Source organism: Pangasianodon hypophthalmus, chromosome 25 (genome assembly GCF_027358585.1).
Source record: "Pangasianodon hypophthalmus isolate fPanHyp1 chromosome 25, fPanHyp1.pri, whole genome shotgun sequence".
In the NCBI taxonomy this organism is placed as follows: Eukaryota; Metazoa; Chordata; class Actinopteri; order Siluriformes; family Pangasiidae; genus Pangasianodon; species Pangasianodon hypophthalmus.
In genome coordinates this window covers 3244700-3263294 of record NC_069734.1, presented here as the reverse complement: position 1 = coordinate 3263294, position 18595 = coordinate 3244700, and the positions used below count along the sequence as shown (strand labels likewise).

Below are 18595 nucleotides of genomic sequence, written 5' to 3'. Positions count from 1 at the left end.
GCATAACAAACAGAGAGAACGAAAGGAAGAAGAAAAGGTAGGAAAATGATGATGTAAATGTATGTATGTAAAAAGATATACAAATCAGTGACTGAATCAGGTGACTGCTTTTCCCAGTCCATTTTAGGACACAGAGTCTCTGGAATGGTCCAGAGAAATTGTAAGGATGCTTTCACGTACAGTAGGTAACATTTAGTTTGTTTAAATGGAAACCTGGTGTGTTCTTCACCACGGTGCGGATCTTCAGGCAGGTGAGAACTCAGCAATCACACGTGGGTGTAGACCAAAACACCCGGCCTGAGAGCATCAGAGCGAGGTGGTCTCGATCCGCTTCCGAGTGAACTCTAATGAGAAAGTGATTCGACTCTGAATCGCCTCAACTGCAGGAAGTGAATGAAACATCATTAGCATTTTTGTAGATGTGAGGTGCTAAATTTTCTGATAATATATGTTTACTTGTGCATTGCACTACAAATCATCTTGCACTATGCGCTGCTTCCCCTAAAATATCTCTTTTGTAATTTGTAATTTCATGTACAAAATACCTCTTTTGCACAATTCCATTTATAGTATCTATGTAAAGTTTTGTATAGTTTTTGTAAAGTTTTGTAAATCACCTAAATTGTTTCTTATACTTCTATGTTTATATGTATGTTTAACTTGTATGTAGCACCGTGGTCCTGCGAGACACGACATTTCGTTCAACTATATGTCCACACATGTAGCAGAATGACAATAAAGCTCAACTTGAACTTAAATTGAGCCAAAGGACAGAGCTGTAGCACTGCAGAAATGCCATGTGTCCTGGAGATGTGGATCGATGAACAAAAAGAGACAACAAAAGCAGGATTTGAGAATTGTTTTAAATTAGTTATTTATATAGTTGGGTAGCAATTTATTGAGTGCCACCTCCATGTTCTCTATACCCAGGTAATTTTTGTGATTTTTCTTCACGCACTTGGGAAAGGTCTGTACCTTTTTTGTGTCACTGTACTTCTGACCAATGAATGAAAGAGTTGTACCTCAGCTAACATTTGTTTTCCATTTTAGTTCATATAATGTGCAGCGTGGAGCTAAACCAAACCCTGTGCGATTTCCAGCTTGCCATCTTCTAATTTCACGATCCACCTTCACATTTTTAATAAAATATAAATAATTGTTTCATATTAAACACACGTTTTTGATGATCTATCATAACTCTTTATCCGCAGGTCATCTATCCTAATAAGTTAACTCCTTTATTTCAGCTGCTTGACCTTTGCTCAGTAGCAGGTGGAGATCGGATGGAGGTCACTTAATCAGATTGGGACTGAAAGAAGGTCAGCAGGCTGCTGCAGGTCATTATAACAGTTTCTGTTTAGCTTGTTGCTAAGTGTGGACTCATGCGGTTACAGAGTAATGCAATAACGTCACGTCAGTCTGAATAGATGACAGATGTGAGGCATCAGCATCTCTTCAGCGTTTGGTCAGTGATTAGATTGTGGAATGGCTGGAGACTTGGACAAGGAGATGCACGAGATCAGGACCAGCTCCTTATCTCCTCCTCATGGTAAACACATTCTGGTTGCGGAAGTAAAAAACGACACAACGGTTAGCATTTTTTGTATAAATATCACAGTTTCATATTGTTTATCTTCTGTTACACCACAGCACTACTGACTTCTCGATTCTGATTGGTCAGAAGGTTGTTGATTGATTTTGCGACTATCTTGTTTCAGGGACCTTCCACAACATTAAAAGTAACTATAAGTGGATAAAAAGTATGATGTATCATGCTTTAATAAATGAGAAAATGCGTTAACAAGGTGTTGTGGTATAAGAGGAGTAAAACACTCCGCGACATGCTGTTATAGGAAAATAATCTTCATCCCTCTATCACTCTTTCATTCCTTCTTTTTCTCCCTGTCTCACTGTTTGTTCTTCTTTACTTTTCTTTCCACCCTTCCTTTACTTCTGTGTCTGAATCTTTCTCTGTTATCTTTTACTTTCCTCATCTTCTTTCCTTCCCCTTCTCTCTGTCTCTTTCTTGCTTTCTCACTCTTTCTCCCTCTTTCCTTTACTTTTGTGTCTGTCTTTCTCTCATACTTTACTTTTCTTATTTTCTCATCCTTTCTCTCTCTCTCTCTCTCTCTCTCCTGCAGTGTCTGTCCTGCTCTCTCGCTCTTTATTCCTTTCCTTTTCTTTCAACTCATCCTTTACATTTTTGTCTGCCGTTTCTCATCCTTTTCTCTTTTCTTATCTTCTCACTCCCCTTGCTGTCTCTGTCTTTCCCTCTCTCTCATCCTTTACTTCCTTCTTTTCAGTTTCTCCTTTCCCCCTCTACTGTTACTCATTTTTTTTGTTGTGCTATCTCAGCCCCCCCCCATTTTTCTCCATTTTCCCTCTCTCTCTCTCTCTCTCTCTCTCTCCTGCTGTGTCTGCCTCTTTCCCTCACTCTCATCCATTCCTTCCATCTTTTCTCATCTCTCTCTCATATCTCGTATCTGTCTCACTCTCTTGCTCTTCCTCTTTCCTTTTCTTTCCCCTCTCTCCCCCCTTTACTTTTATCACATTTTCTCATCCTTTGCTTACCCCCCTTTTTTTTACCTTCTTTTTGCTCGCTCTCTCTCTCTCTCACTCTCTCTCCTTCAGTCCCAGTGCCTCTGCCTCTTTCTCTCTATCTCCTCTTTTACTTACTTTTTTCTTACATTTTCCGTTTCCATCTTTACACTCTTCCTTTACTGTGTTGCTCTCATCCTTTACCTCTCTTTTCCATCTCTTCTTTTTTTTCTCTTCCTCTTTTCTTCTTTCTCTCTCACTCTCTCTCTCTCCCTCCTGCTGTCTGCCTCTTTCCTTCTCGCTCATCCATTCCTTCCATCTTTTCTCATCTCTCTCTTGTATCCGTCTCACTCTCTTGCTCTTCCTCTTTCCCTTTCTTTCCCCTCTTCCTTTACTTTTATTGCATTCTCTCATCCTTTTCTTACCTTTTTTTTTTTACCTTCTCTTTGCTCTCTTTCTCACTCTCTTGTTCTCTTTCTTCCTCTTTTCCTGTCATTACACGCTTCCTTCACTGTGTTGCTCTCATCCTTTACCTCTCTCTCTCCTCCTCCTTTACTTCCATCTTTTCCATTCTCGTTTCCATCCCTTCTTTTTTTTTCTTTCTTCCTCTTTTCTCCTCTCTCTCTCCCTCTCTCTCTTTCCCTCTCTCTCTCTCTCTCTCTCTCACGCGCACACCGTTCCTGCCTCGCGCACGGACGCACGCGCACGCGCTCTTTGCCTGTCTTGCCGCTCGCGCGACGCTTTCTTCTTTTTTTTTTTATCCCCCGTTGTCCGCGCGCGCCTTATTTTCTCTGTTGTTTTGCTTAATATATTTTTTTTTTCCTTTAATTTTATTCTAATCGCAAACCGGAAAGTTTTTGTTTGTTTTGTTTGTTTTTTTTTGCACGCCCGAACCAAACCAAGAAACAGACAAACAACCAAATAAACAAACAGACAAAGCGCTGCTCCGCTCCTGACCGCCACTGAACGGCTGAAACGGATTAAGCGGCTATTCTGAGCGCTAATGAGATTGAACCGGAGACGTGGCAGACATGGAGCGTAGTATCGCCGTGCTTTGGCTCAGTTTGTCTCACCGCGTTGTTGCCTGTCACTCGGAAATGGCGCTCTGAGAGTAACCGAGGCGCGCGCGGCAAACCTGCCCTGCACACCTCTGAAGAGCTTTTGCATGCTCACCTGTGTGTGTGTGTGTGTGTGTGTGTGTGTGTCTTTTTTATATAGATATATTTTGGTGTGTTTTAAAGCGCGCGCGCGTGCGTGTGTATGTTCGAGTGGACTGTAGCCTACTGTAACATGAAGTACCAGAAATACATCACGGTTATGCAGATGGCTATGGGAGTCACCGCGTCCAACAAAGACGATTGCATCCCTCCGAAAAGACAGCTGTGGTGAGTTTAAAAAAAGAAAAAGAAAAAAGAAAGTGTGAATGAACCGGAGAGCGCGTGAATGAATACACGACAGCATGAGGAGGGCAATTAGCTACCTGGGAATGAAATGCATGAATGGAGAAGATGCAATAAAAGAGGAATAGAGACGGAGAAGAAGGAAAACCAGAGAGCTGTGTGTGTGTGTGTGTGAGAGAGAGAGAGAGAGAGATACGAGTGTGACATCTTGAGATCGGTTGTCAAGGTGCACGCGCGTCTCAGCTCAGCCTCTGTTTGCGGAAGTGAGACGCTCCCATTCACTCCATACATCATCTTTTATTTTCTTTCTTTCACTCAATCTTAGTCCATTTTGGTCCCTCTTCCTTTATTGCATTGCTTTCTCTTTCATTTTAATCGCTCCTTCTTTCCTTGCAAAGAAAGAGCAAAATGATCTAAATGACGCCTCTTATAATTTAGTATTGTGTGTAGCACATACAGTATATTTCCTAGAATTAAATCAATCTGGTCTTATACTATCCATTTAACAGTTAAGGGTTAAATTGGGATTCAGGGCCTTGGGTTAGTAGAGTGTCAGAAATAAAAGGCACTAAATCAGGGGTGGCCAGCTGAGACCCAGGGACTTTATTGGGGTGGCAATCTGGGCTGAAGCAAAATATTTAACCACATCCATGGAAAATTATGTAATGTGGTTACCCCTATCTGTGCATGGCCTGAGTAGGATCCCCATCAGACATATACACACACACACTTGTTTGTTGTCTAGCTAGCTACATCCTATGAAGTACACTAGCATTACAAGTCCAATATCATTAGCTAACAGTGGCTAATCAGTGATATGTTATGCCTCTAAATAATTAATATTGTCAATATAAAAATGTGACCAATGTTTGCTCACCTGTTTGTTTGTTGTGGCCAGGGAACAGTTCGCGTCTGTGTAAGCTAGCTAAACTTGCTTCTTCCTGCAGGACATTACACTTGTTGGTGATCCTTGCCATTGGAAAATGATGAAATGGATTTTCAGATGTGTTTTATTGGGCGTTATTTATTATTCAAACTAGTCTATCACAGCACATTGAGATTTACCAACTTGTTCAGTTTTGCATTAATTGGCATTCTTAACTGCACTAATGTAGTAGTAATAATAATAATAATGTCTTACTGGACAACACTTAGCTACACCCCTTTTTTGTCGCTGGGGTGGTTCCCTTATATTTTGTATCTTGTTCTTTTTCCCCTCAATCTGGTTTTGCCAATTCCCACCCACTAGCTAATTCACCTGGGGCAAACATGTACTTCCTCTGCGACACATGGAGCCAGGCTCACATCAACACCTCACATCAGCCTCCACATCTTTTCAAACGGCTGCTCGTGCTGCATCACAGTGCAGCTTGGAGGAGAACGCTATCTGCCCTCTTCCATATACGTGAGCTCACGGATGACCACAATTGGCCCGCGTCACAGTGATTGACAGGAGAGTGAGAGTATGTCCTTTCCACTTCCCACTTCCCACTTTTAAGGACCATTGCCATGCCTTTAATTAGCTCTTTAAGTGAAGCTTTAAAGATACACTACATGCACATTTCTAGTTAAAGAGACACAGTAAAACAAAAGAGTACACAAGAAGTACATTTGATGATACCACGCAGTTTAGTTTAGTACCTTTATTTCTGAGAGTGTAGTGATTATAGAGGTGCAAACCGTGAAGAGATCTGCTCAGTTAATGCTCTTATACAGAGTTATACAACATTATATATAACATTTATTAACCAAAATTGCAAGGATGGATCTTAAATTGAAATCAAAATGATAGCAAAATATCTTCTAATTATTTTCTGGCAATGATGTGCGATATAGTGAACACATTTTGCTTTAACATGACATGCATGTAGCCTTGGAAATGAAGGCATTTCTCTCTTTCATTTTTATTATAGTACTGTCCAGTTTAACCCCTGACACCCACCCATCCACACACACACACACACACACACACACACACCTTACACTCACCTCCAACCATCTGTGAGTCTAATGAATTGATGGATTCTCTGCTCTTTTGAACTCGCAGCTTCAACACAGAAACCCCGCATGATGTCATAGTGAGACATCTCGAGTGGACACAAAACTGAATATAGGATCTGATTAAGAAGCTCATTAAATTTGTCTGGATTTATTCTCTCATAATGATCCTTGTTGCAGTTAAGAAAAAAAATACACAGGAGCTTATTAGCAGATTCACTCACCCCATACGCAGTCAGGATCATTAATTTTTACCACACAGCTCAGTGTCATTACTGATGATGTAAATGCTTGTATACATTATATTGAGTTCATTAAGGAGCTCTTCCACCTTGTGAATCCATCTTTACATCATAGCAGCCATCTTTATATATCGTGTAATTCAGACTGACAATTTATCAGTGGAGGGATTATATAAGGTAGGGATGTACCGATCCCATACTGAGTACCAACACCGGCACCCTTCCTGACCTAATACTGTTGTGTTTTGTTGGCTGTGATGTTTTTTATAACTTGGCAACTCGTTTGAGAATGATTCAATGACTCTTTGAATCAGCCCTTTCAGGTGAATGTTGAGAGCGTTAGAGCGTTTCAGGAGAACCTTTTTTATAGAGCAAGGCAATTCCATTACCCTTGTCGTTTAACTTAATCGAAATGCTTCCATGGAAACGTCTTTTCAACATTTGAGCTGTGAATGTCGACATATGTGTTTTACTCTCAGCTGTGTATATGAAGCTGCATGACAGAGAGGGTTGAAAATGCACTGTACGCAGTCATGGGTGTATTAGGGGGAGGTGGTCAGTTACCAGGATAAATGGAAATATATCTTCTTAACAAAGCACAAATATCAGCACAGCAGCACAGAAAACAGCATTAACGCAGCCAGGCTTACAGATTTGTCAATGCGCATTTGTAGTGCCTTGCTGATTTAACAATTATTTAATTAGCTTTTATAAAATGCAAAATGTTATTTTGTTAATTAGAAGGTAGAATGGGCACAACAAAGCCATTACTGATCAAAATATTGCGAAGTGTGATGTGAATGGTTTGGGAGAGTTTTAACGGTGAGCTGAGTCCAATGATCTGACTCACTGGAAAGAGTAGGAATTCCCATCACTACAGACAGCAGAAGCTTGCACAGAGTCGGTCGGTTACTAAGAGGATGTCAGCGTTGGATGAATAGTGTGTATACCATGGTATTTTATTAAAATGGAAAAGTTGGAATTGGTACATCTCTAAAAAAATCTATGTTGTACATGCACTGGGCGATATGATGATATATCAAGACAGTATTTTTCTGAGATACTCCAGTATCTGATTGGGTGTTTGTACTGAAATATTTCTTTTCCCATCCTTCATGTGTGATAAATAATTTTTTTTCTGCAGATGTTAAATAAAAGTATTGTTGAGCAAATCCCTTTTTTCAGCATAGTACTACTATTTTTCTGGTACTCTGTTAAGAAACAAAATATCATCATGCATATATCGTGTATCATTTTAAAAAGTATCAAGTAGAAGCATCAAGGCTGACAATTTACTGACAATTCCTCAGCTTCAGGTCCACCAAAGATGAAATATTGCCACTACGAAGTTTCCTTAACACTAAACATGTATCTGCCCAGCTGTGGACCTGTTTACTTTGCTCACAGTGCCTGCTCCATTACTTATTGTCCTGGCATGTATCTGTGTGTCGTCTGTCAGAAAGTAAGTGCAGGTCCACTGGAATGAACAGAGTATAATTACCAACAGCTACAGTGACAAGAAATAATGTTGTGTTTATGTGAAACTCTGGACTATTCACAGTGTAAAACAAATAAGCGATATGTTCAGGATTCAAATGGTTATAGCTCTGAAAACCCTGTTGCTAAGCAACCGGGAACTTATAGACTCTATAGCATGGCTTTTTGAAGTTCCAGCTACATGAGATTATTTCCTTACAAAGGTCTAAATAAGTATCGGACATGAATAAACAGTAACAACAGTTACTATTTAATGCGTAACCATGAAAAATTATCTGCATAAATGAGTTTTAGTCATGCTTCTCCTTACCACGTTTGACTAGAGTCACAGACTCTGAACAGATGAGACATATGTTTTGAACTTGAAGCAGAGAATAAATGCACACTTCTCTGTGTGGCTGTCTTTAAACATTCTGCATTTTTTTTCCATCATTAAGCTATGTTATCAGGTTGCTAGTCACACCAGAGTGCGTAAATAAAATGAAAAAAATCTAAGAAAGTCTATAAAAACTCTTCCCTTCCTTGACGAGATGTCTTCAGCTAAATTCTTTACATGAAGCCACGATGGTTCATGTGTAATAAACTATTGTCTTAGCTCTGTAAATAAAACCTTTTTTCAACGCACAATAGAAATAAAATTGAGTCAGATTAACGTAACATTGTACTGCTTTGTTTGGGTTTTTTTGCTAAATCACAGAAACAAGCTACGGCAACAAGTGAAATGCACACACATAGCGCCAGTAATTTTTCCAGTCCCCAGTCATTGATGCTTAAAGTATATTATAAACACACACTACTGAGACAAACATGTGTGTGTAAGAGAGCATAGTGTTATCAGATGTACACACTTCTTCCCGGCAAGAGGCCAACAACACTCAAGAACCAGTCAGGATAATGTGTTCAGTGGTAGTAAATCAGCCCACACAGCACTGCTAACCTAAAAAAAATCTCTCTCACACACACACAAACACACACACACACACACACACATCGTCACACTCAGTTTTTCCGATGCCATTATAGTCACTCTGTAACTCCGCTAATGAACCACGCACAGCAGCAGCAGTTCACAAGAGGAACATTTGTTTGGATCAGGTCCTGTGAAAAGCCTGATCACTGAAAGAAAAAAAAGATTTACTCATTGAGTTAGTTTTTGCCATGAGCAGACATAAACCAAGTTTGTCTGATTGTCCATGAATCATATGCTAGCAGCCACAGTGACTCAAAGCAGTCATACACTTGTCACACTATTTTTTTTTTGCGCTTGATTAAGGGAGTTAAAATGGGATTTAGGAGGTAGTGGAGTCATATTTCTTTCAACAGTGGATCTGTACTGTGCAGTTTATGTGTTACTATATTGTATTTTTAAAACTGCTGTAATGGAAATGGGTTTAAAACAAGTCTGTAGAGCATGAGTCCGAATCCTAACGATGCCACGACAATCCGTGACCAGGAGTGCAAGAGAGCTAAATTGTTCCTGTTCTCTGGGTGGGAGGGACGTACTCTCTCTCTCCTGTCAATCACAGCAAAAGTTAGTGCTTTCCTCTGAGTGTGTTACACTGCTCTGTGACACTGTGTGGCCTTACGTGTCTCAGATGAAGAGATGAAGCATGTGTTAGCCTTCACCCTCCCTGGTTGGTAGCTGTCATGTGATTAGAAATTTCCGTCTTAAGGGTGTGTCATGTCATTGCCTGCTTCCTCAACCTTAAAGCCATGATCCCCAGCGAAGCCTATTCTTGCTCACAAGGAAAGTCTTCAGACATTCAATAATGCACACCTGAACTCTATCAACACACAGCCGTTAACTCTTTTTACCAGAGGCCAAAAAATGGATTATAACAGACTTGCAGAGATAAAATAATGAATTTGTTTATACTGATTGACAATGTCCGATAAGTCGATATGCCAGTGTACTGCGAGAAAGGGTTAAATATACAATTTCATTCACTAACACTCGGGTGCTGAGCCTATTTTGTTTGCCTGATTTTTGATCCCCGTGGATTGTGTATTACTACATTTAGCCTCACCCAGTTTATGCCTGTTTGTCAATCGCCTCACTCTTTGCCTCTTGTTGTTTTAAAGTGTCCAAACCCTGCAAAACATTTGGCATTTTGTTGAGTTGGTAACTCGAAATCTTGTTAGTTTATTCTGATTGTCCTTCATTTTTTACTCGGGCTTGACTCCTTAAGCATGATCCCTCAATGCACCTGTTTGCGAGAACCGTGTCAACTGGGTCAACTGCGTGAACTGTGAAAGAACCTGACCCCAGACCCTTTCTGGCATCGCTTAGTGACCGTTGTACTGTCACGTCTTATACACATCTCTTTTCCTAATCTCTCCCTCCATCTGTCAGATCTGTCTAGCCCGCCTAATCAGGGTCGTGATCCCTGTCACACTCCTGGTTACCTCATGTTAAAGCACTCACACTCCGACTGTATACAGAAATCAGGCAGTGCATTATAATCTTCTGGAAGTTGACCACTCGATGGAAAAGTTTTTTTTGGACTGTAAGCGCTTTGGCAACGTTAATCTTGACTGAATGCAATTGGACATGGCGTGAGTCATCGCTGAGGCCCAGGGATGGATTTTGGGTGACATGTGAGTGTCAAAGACATTGTGTCCTGTCTGCAGAGCCTCAGAGAACACATGCTAACTGCTGCTGATGATTTATGACTCACCACTTTTACAGGTCATAAAAGTTGATACAGCTCTTGTAAAAGTTAGAGGCAGAGTAAGATGTTTTTTTTTTCATCACAACTTGACAAAGTAAAGAAGACAGAATGGCAGGCAGATAGGTGGAAAAACTTTTTTTTTTCTTCCTTTGATTTTCTGTAGTTGGTGTCTGCGATGATGAAGCTTTATATCTTACATATTAGTTAAAAATTTAGGAATTATTTGGTAAACCCCAAAAGGTTTAATTTTTTTTTATGTATGTTTGATTTTCAAGGTCCACAGCTTTCTAACAAAACCTTTACATCAGAATCAGAATCATTTTATTCACCATATACATTTACATGTATTAGAAATTTTTCTTGGTGTTTGATCACAACACAATACGTTCAAAACAGTTTACAACACAACACATCACAGACAACACAACACACAACTACCATCCTAATATCCAAATATTGCACCTTAAGCAGAAAAAATCTAACATGTTTTGTAATATATTTTGTTATTCAGTCCAATCATAAGTATGGTCCAATTTGCGTGTGTCATTAACCTGTGCTGAAAAAATGGCATAAAACACCACATAGCTATTTGAAAAGGTTTAAGGCATTTTTATTGAATGTTAAATGTGAACACATCTGCATAGATGACTGAGGGTTAACCAATGTGAGCAGCACATTCAGTTAAATTTGCAAATTGCTTGCAAACCTCTCTTTGTTTAATTAATGGGCATTAGGGATAATCATTGTCTTCTACAGGTAGTTTAATATATAGTGCACCATTTGACTATTTTTATGTTAGGATTGATTGAACGATTTCTTTCTTTAAAGGGTGTACAGACTTTTGCACTTGGCGGTATGCTGATTGTAGCCCAGTTAGGTTGGGTTTGGATGTTGTTTCAGTGATGTTTCGGTTCACAGACAGATGTTAGGCAGCACAGATCTCCTCTATTCCCAATTCCAAGTGGGACATCATGTTATTTTTGGGCTCCCTAATGCAACATTGATGGAGTTCACGTCTCAAAAGATGTGCAGTGTTTTACTTCAAAAACGCTTGATTCTTTAGTGCATTGCTTCTTTCACAATGGTATTTTTAGGGCCACTGTTTAAAAAAAATGATGATACAGGATTACAAAAATAAAGTCGTAATATTTCAAGAAATAAGTCAATGTCGTATACTATGAGAAAAAAATGCCGCCATATTTCGAGAATAAAGTACAAATATTTTGAGGAAAAAAGCCATATTATAAAGTCATAATACTATGACAAAACAGTACATATCAGAGCAACGTTCGTGTGTTAAAATGAGGCCCGTTGAGGATTAGGTGAAGTTATTGTCTCATTTGTTGAAGAAGAAATCACAGGCACTGGTTGCCTTCGAGGCTATCATTGAGGTTGCATAGTTTTACAGGAGATAACGAGAATGATCATAAAAATCATCGACTGAAGGAGTGGAACGCCAATGTGCTCCAAGCCCTCAAAGCATTACGGCATATGGGCTCATATGATAAACTTGAGCCTTATGATGAGTCCATATGCCGTAAAGCACTTAGGCTCGATTGCTGTAGTGAGTGCACCGGAGATACATCTGTTATGCCGCACATATATCCATTAATAGCTTTGAAGGTGACCACTGCCTGCGTTTTCCTCCAAGTTCATGTTCTTTCTTCCAAATAACACAATTTCTCCCACAGGCGTTTCTAATACCAGATTCGAATAAAGTCACTGAGTATTGTGGCGGTGTAATATCACACAAGCCTAGTGTCCAAATGTTCTATGTTACCCCATTGATTAGTATGTCTATTAATTTCTGGTTTGTTTCAAAGTCTAATCATGCATTTTTGTCGTTACATCCAAGCCATCTTCCAAGTTTCGGTGTTTGTGTTTCCTGATTTCTTTTTCAGTTATGGATATTCATAGTTTGATGCTGCTTGCCTGTTCTTTGAGTCATGTTATGGACTACGACTGCGATTATTGGATTCACCTTAACAAAAGACATGCTCTTTTTACCTCTCTCTCCTGCACTGTACACTATTTTAATCGATTTTTTCATTCTGTGAATCCTAATGTTACAGGTATTATTACAAGTGTAAAAACTCCTCACTTGCCTAATGACCTTAACTTCTGTAGCTATGGCATTTTAACACAGATTTATTTCTGGTTGCCATAATTGTTTCTACAGCTGTTGATGCAAGTTTATTTATTTATTTTTTTAAATCACATCACCTGAAATTTTTATCAGTCTACAGTAAGAGAATGAGAGAAAGAGAATAAGATACAGAAAGGAGGGTGGTGTGTATGTGTGTGTGAGAGAGAGAGAGAGAGAGAGAGAGAGAGAGAGAGAGAGAGAAGTGGAGAATTACAGCTTGTACCTCACACTGGGCCCTCGGCTGTCACATAACATTAAAACCACTTTTGCACACTTGCCTCGAATTACCCCCCAAACCAACAGGGAGAAAAAGCCTTTAAAAATGAAGAAAAGCTCCAAGAGAAATGTTTTCGCTCGTCTCCTTTCCTTCCACCCCTGTTTATGACACCTCTTTAGTTTTCTCTGAGACTACCTATAAGAAAAAAAAAACACCTAGGGTGTCCTAGGGACAGTATGTTTTCTAAATCGTGTCAGAAAAAAACATATGACACCAGTTTTCCTTGTGAAGAGAAAATGTGTCATTAGAAACCATTCAAGATTTTTTGTGGTCCCTAATGGGTTTTAATGTGTCTCTGGTGGTCTGTAATGGTAGTTTATTGAAATGTGTTGTTCCTAATCATTCCTGAAAGCTTATCAAATTTTGGTCAGATAATAATCATTAAATAGTATCCAGAAAATTCGTAATGGAAATCTGCAGGAATTTGATGGAAAGTATATAACCAATTCCCAGTACATCAAAGATTTTTCTAATTAAAAAAAAATCTCTCTGTCCTATATATATTTTTATTAATTCAGAAGAATGATTATCTCGGCAATTTTTCACTTTTTTTAATTAATTCTTTTAATTATTAATTGAATTTGTTTATTAATCTAATTTTGATAGCAAGTATATCCTTGTAATTTAAATACAACCATGTGTTAACTTTCGTATGAATTGATTTAGTGCTTTAGCTGACTCATGACTCATTTCTATCATTCACATTAGCTAACTATTTGCTAGTTTATTTGCTAGCTTGCTACCTCCACCATGGTCGATATTTTCCACATCTGTTCCACATCTGAACTATCAGGTAAAAAGGTGGTTATGATGGGTTTATTTCTTTCACGTTGTATTTCTTTCATGTTTACTAAGAGATAACTCTGTTCCTGAATGTCACAGAGTGTACCCTGTCTTCCTGTCACGCTGCTCTGTTTTTAGGTTATAGTTCCAGGTCTGATAATATGAACTTGTCATTTTGCATTTGTGCCCCAGGGTGCCCCCCAGCTCCGACGCTGCCACCTCGTCCGGCGCGGTGCCCCCCGGGGTGGCGGTGAGCCAGGGGAAGCCGTCACTGCGCAGGATCAAGGGACGTGTTCATCGCAGCAAGAGCCTGGACAGCATCGACCTGCTGGACTGCAACGTGAGTCGACAAATTACTAACAGTACAGATGATGTGGCGAGAACGTACATAATAGGTGTCAGAGTAAATGTTTTTATTTTTTTTTGGTGTATTGAACATTGTTACGCAGTTATCATGTGGTCAAATCAGGTAGTAGGCACAAGCATAGGTTTTGGGCTAGAAATTAAAATATAGGAATAATTTTGCTTTGTTTGTGATCTGCATTGTGCATCCTTTCCTTCACCACTGCTTGCTAACTGTGTGCTGTCTCTCTGTATTATAGGCTACCAGTTCATTTTAATTTATTTGATTTAAAGTCAGCTCCAGGGTTAGAATGCTCAGGCTTCCAATTCCTGGCAAATGCTCAATTGTTTAAGACTTGTTCTTATATGATAGGCTTCATTGTGTTTTTAACTGCTTATGTACAGTATATTTTTGTATCCAGTATCTGATTTAGCCATTTTGACACGCCTCTGCGTCTCTTGTGCCTCTTTTGTGTTTGCAACTTCATTCTGGTCAAATGCAGTACATTTCAGCAAATTTTGAGTGGTTCATAATATATAATTTACTCAAGTTTTTTTTTTTATTTTAAATGTTCTTTAGGAGCATCTACATATTTTGTACATATTGTGATTTTAGTATTGTACGCTTCCATCTCCAATTCATTCTTAACCTAGGTAGAACCTTATAATGCTATGGTCATGATCTGCTTAAGTCGAAATTTTTAATTCATTTTGTGGACTCTCCTGAAGGGTGCCAATATTTCTGGAGCTGACTTTCTCAGATTTGGTCATTTCTCTGTTTACCGATCAGGTCTCTATCATTCACTCCATCAGCACCACAGAAGTTCCAGAAGTTCCTAAAACACTATAAATTGAATCCACTTAAGTACAAACAGCAAAATGTCACATAAGCTGTTTTCTTTATTTAAAAATCAGAGATAAGAGGCATAACTTTGAGACCTCCACATTGCATAACAACACCTCAATATCCTTCTCTCATCTAAGGCTGCATAACCGTGTGCATGTTGTGCCCAAATTTAGTAAATGGGGCAGTAGTGAAATGGCTTCAGGGCATAAATGTACTGAGTGACCCTCATGCCTTTATCAACCCTTCCCAGTCTTTCCATCTCTCTAGTGATTTATCAGATTGAATACGTTTGCCATTAAAGGAAGCTACAGTGTGACTCAGCTGAAGATTTGTGATGTAGAATCATTACGCAACCATTTATTATATATTGTATTATACCTGTTATAATCACTTGTCTTCTTCAAATCCTTTTCCAGTCATGGAATTTTAAATTAGTAACACACATCAGAGGCTATTTTTAACTATTTCAGCTATGTCAGCCTCAGGTTCGTAAAACGTCTCTGCTGTCTCAGGTGTCTCTGCAATGACAAAAGAGAGCTATTAGTCAACATTGCCACAGACCTGATTTTATTTCACTCAGCCAAGGTGCATCTTAGTCAGGAAATGGATTTAAGACACTTACCATTTTAACAGAACCATAATTTAAAAAGATTTCAAAACCTACTGGCCAGTGTTTTGGGGCGGTTTTGTGGCTGATGATGAAGGCTGTTGCCATTCTGGCTTCTACTAAGTAACAGGGTATTTTAGCTCCTCTGCCAGGAGGTTAACACTTGCCTGTAAATGGATCCTTCACCAAGATAATAACCCCAAACATACATCTAAAGCAAGGCATAAACAAATATGGGGGACAGAATCAGTGTTTTCAGTGAACATCTCAATAAAATAATAAATTAGTGTGAATTGAAGAGAACGTCCACATGCAGAAACCAGAGAAAATAAAGGAAATTAAAATGTTATGGATGTAGGAGTGGGGCAAAATCCTTTACAAGTGCCTGAGACCTTGTTAGACTTTACAGGAAGAGACTCAATGTTGAGGCTTTATTATATGGTAATTATGGGGGTGCTGATAATTTTGATTTCATTTGAAAGAAAGTACTAATTTAGAAATGTTCATATGTTTGAAAAAATGTGTTCAGTTGTGATCCTGAGTGAACAGAAAAGCAGTCACTCTATCTTTGGAAGACTGAGGTTTGATTGAGTTTGAATGCCAAATATGATGCAACCATCCGTGGCTGGGAGTCCAAGAGATCAAAGATGGCCGTACTCTCTGGGTGGGTGGGTCTGATCTCCTGTCAGTCACAGTGACACTAGGCATCTGGTCATTGGCGTCTGTTAGCTCATGTATGTAGAAGAGGATGGATAGCGCTTTCCTCTGAGTGTCAGCTGCACTGTGATGTAGCATGAGCAGCAGTTTAAAAAGATGCAGAAATGTGTTTGACCTCATCCTCCTTCTAGAGGAGAGCTAGCCAGTGAGTAAAATGGTGGCAATATTGACTAAAATTGAGAGATAAATCGGGTACAAATGAAAACATACCATGCTAAATTTTACCTTTAAGCTCCAAATAGCACTCTTTGAAGGGTGCCAATAATTCTGGAGTTGACTGTAAGCCTCAGGATGCGTTTCAACCTGACGACTTTTAAGCTCATTTATAGCCCACGTGGTGCGTTGTAATTGGAAGAATACAATAATAGACACCTTAACTGATATCACTGTAGTGGTGTGGTGGAGTTTTTCTTTTTTTTTTTTTTTTAATTTTAAGACTGTTCAACCAGAGCCACAAATTACTCTGACCTTTCTGTGTTCTTACAAATTAGTAATGATTAGTCTACTTATTTTTGAGGAACTGGCTGTTGACCCGTGAACTTTATTGACTTTCTGCTCGGGTAACAGCGGAGATTTTATTGAATGGAGCTAATTGACCTTCTAGCACAGAATACGAATGCAAACTGAAGCATATTTACGTTAATTATTATTGATCAGATGTTTTTTTAACCTTTTTCACACTATACCTGTGTATAACGCACAATGTGTATACACGATACAGCCCAAAATATGAACCCTTGCTACAGATCCCTTTTCTTCATTAAATTATTCCTAAAAGCTGATGATCATGTATGATTTCGGAAATGAACAGAAGCATCTGTACACACGTCTAGCACCACTAATAGATGTTAAATGACTTGGCCAAGATTTCTTATGTCTTTTTTTGGCTTTTAGTAGCTCTCCAATGATCTATCACATGTGCCACATTTAGAGAAATGGGCCAAACTTTAAAACACACCATGTCTGCTGGCTGAGTGTTTCCTTTTAATGCCAGCTAAGAGAAGTAATCTGACATATTTAATGGATAAACTGCTTGAACCAAAGCCCTAAAAACATTATAAGTCTGTGAATTAACAGAGGAAGTTTCCATGGGGGAAAAAAAACCTCAACCCCTGGTGTAGGGTTCAGTCTGTAACACAGCACAACTTTACACTAAAATTCTAAACCGATTACAAAGTAGATTTTTAAAATAGATTTAAAATATGTTGTTGTTTGACAAAGAAAATCTTGAAGTTTTCTTTAAGGAGACATTTTAGTAGCATTCAAGGAAGGAGTCTCCAGTGTCAGTGCTTCGTAACAGTCAGATGTAAAAATGCAACTTTAAGTTTTCAAGGACTTTATACATTACGGTTTCCCGGTAACATGATGCGTTTTTTTTTTTTGTCTTATTACCTTCAAAAGAAAGAAAAAAACATTAAAGGTAACTATAAATGGAAAAAAGTACAATATGTCATTATGTAATAAATAACAATGGTGAAATGGTGTAAGAGGAATAAAACACTCCTGAACAGCAGTTACTCAAAAATAATCACGTTTGGAGTGGTAAAAGTAACTCCGCCTCATCACACCGCTGCGTTGTTGATTATTTTCCCATAACAGCACGACCCCAAGTGTTTTACTCCTTACTTGCCTTTTTAATTTCTCCCTCAATTTTGGTAAGTTGAAGTTTTATGAGACAATCTTGTGAAACACAAATATGTGCATACATTCTCTCTCTCACACACACACACACACACACACACACACACACACACAGTACAAACCCATTTCCCTCACCCACGTATTCACTGTCGTGTTATCTCTCATTGCTCTCTTTCTCTCTCTCTCTCTCTTGTTTCTCGTCTCCTCTCAGTCATTCAGTTCTGTCACCAGCAGTGACTTAATTAACCTCCTATTATTTCAACTCAAACAATTCACACCGTTTTCTCCAGCGTCTTTTTCCCCATTGACATGCAATTACTGTGTTTACTTTGTGTGTGTGTGTGTGTACTCATGCATGCTCTGATAAATGCGTTATTACAGGGCAACCCCACCATGGCAGGCCATTTGTACGTGAGGAGACTGTATGAAGGCTAAATCTGGAAAATGATCACATTGCATTTATGTTAATCTGTTATTAATGTGTAGAAGCTGGAAGTGTTGATGCGAATGACGACGAGGGACAAAGGGATATATATTTTATTTTATTTAACCTTTATTCAAGCAGGGTAGTCACATTGAGATTAAATCTCTTTTTTTAAGCGAGACTTGGCCAAGAACGCAGCGCTAACAACTTTACAATACAGGAGACGACAAATAGCACTTAAAATATCGCTTCAGTGCTATTAAAAGCAAGAGCACTCGTACTGAAACAATTCCTTTATAAATAGCTTGAAATCTGATCATGGAATTAATTTTGCTAATTTTAGATGTTTCTTCCTGTCATTTCATAATTCTCTGGTGCGATAACTAAAAGCCATCTTACCAAATTTGGGTATTTAATGGTCTTAATATCTCTAATATGTATGAAAGTATGTTCTGTCCTGTTCT

General features: G+C 38.8%; 1 protein-coding gene across 9 annotated transcripts in view; it reads left to right on the top strand.

Annotated features, from left to right (window-relative positions):
* Nucleotides 1-3292: 3292 nt before the first annotated feature.
* The window catches only part of tjp1a (tight junction protein 1a), a 108575-nt gene continuing 93272 nt past the window's right edge, over nucleotides 3293-18595 (top strand). For 6 of the 9 annotated variants that reach the window (XM_053229314.1, XM_053229318.1, XM_053229317.1 and 3 more), the window contains exons 1-2: nucleotides 3294-3923; nucleotides 13746-13893. In XM_053229314.1, the coding sequence (XP_053085289.1) occupies nucleotides 3799-3923; nucleotides 13746-13893 (273 nt within the window). In that variant the 5' untranslated portion in view covers nucleotides 3294-3798. Of the gene's footprint in view, nucleotides 3924-13745; nucleotides 13894-18595 lie in introns of all 9 variants that reach the window. The other 3 variants (XM_053229324.1, XM_053229323.1, XM_053229313.1) reach the window with 2 other exon arrangements.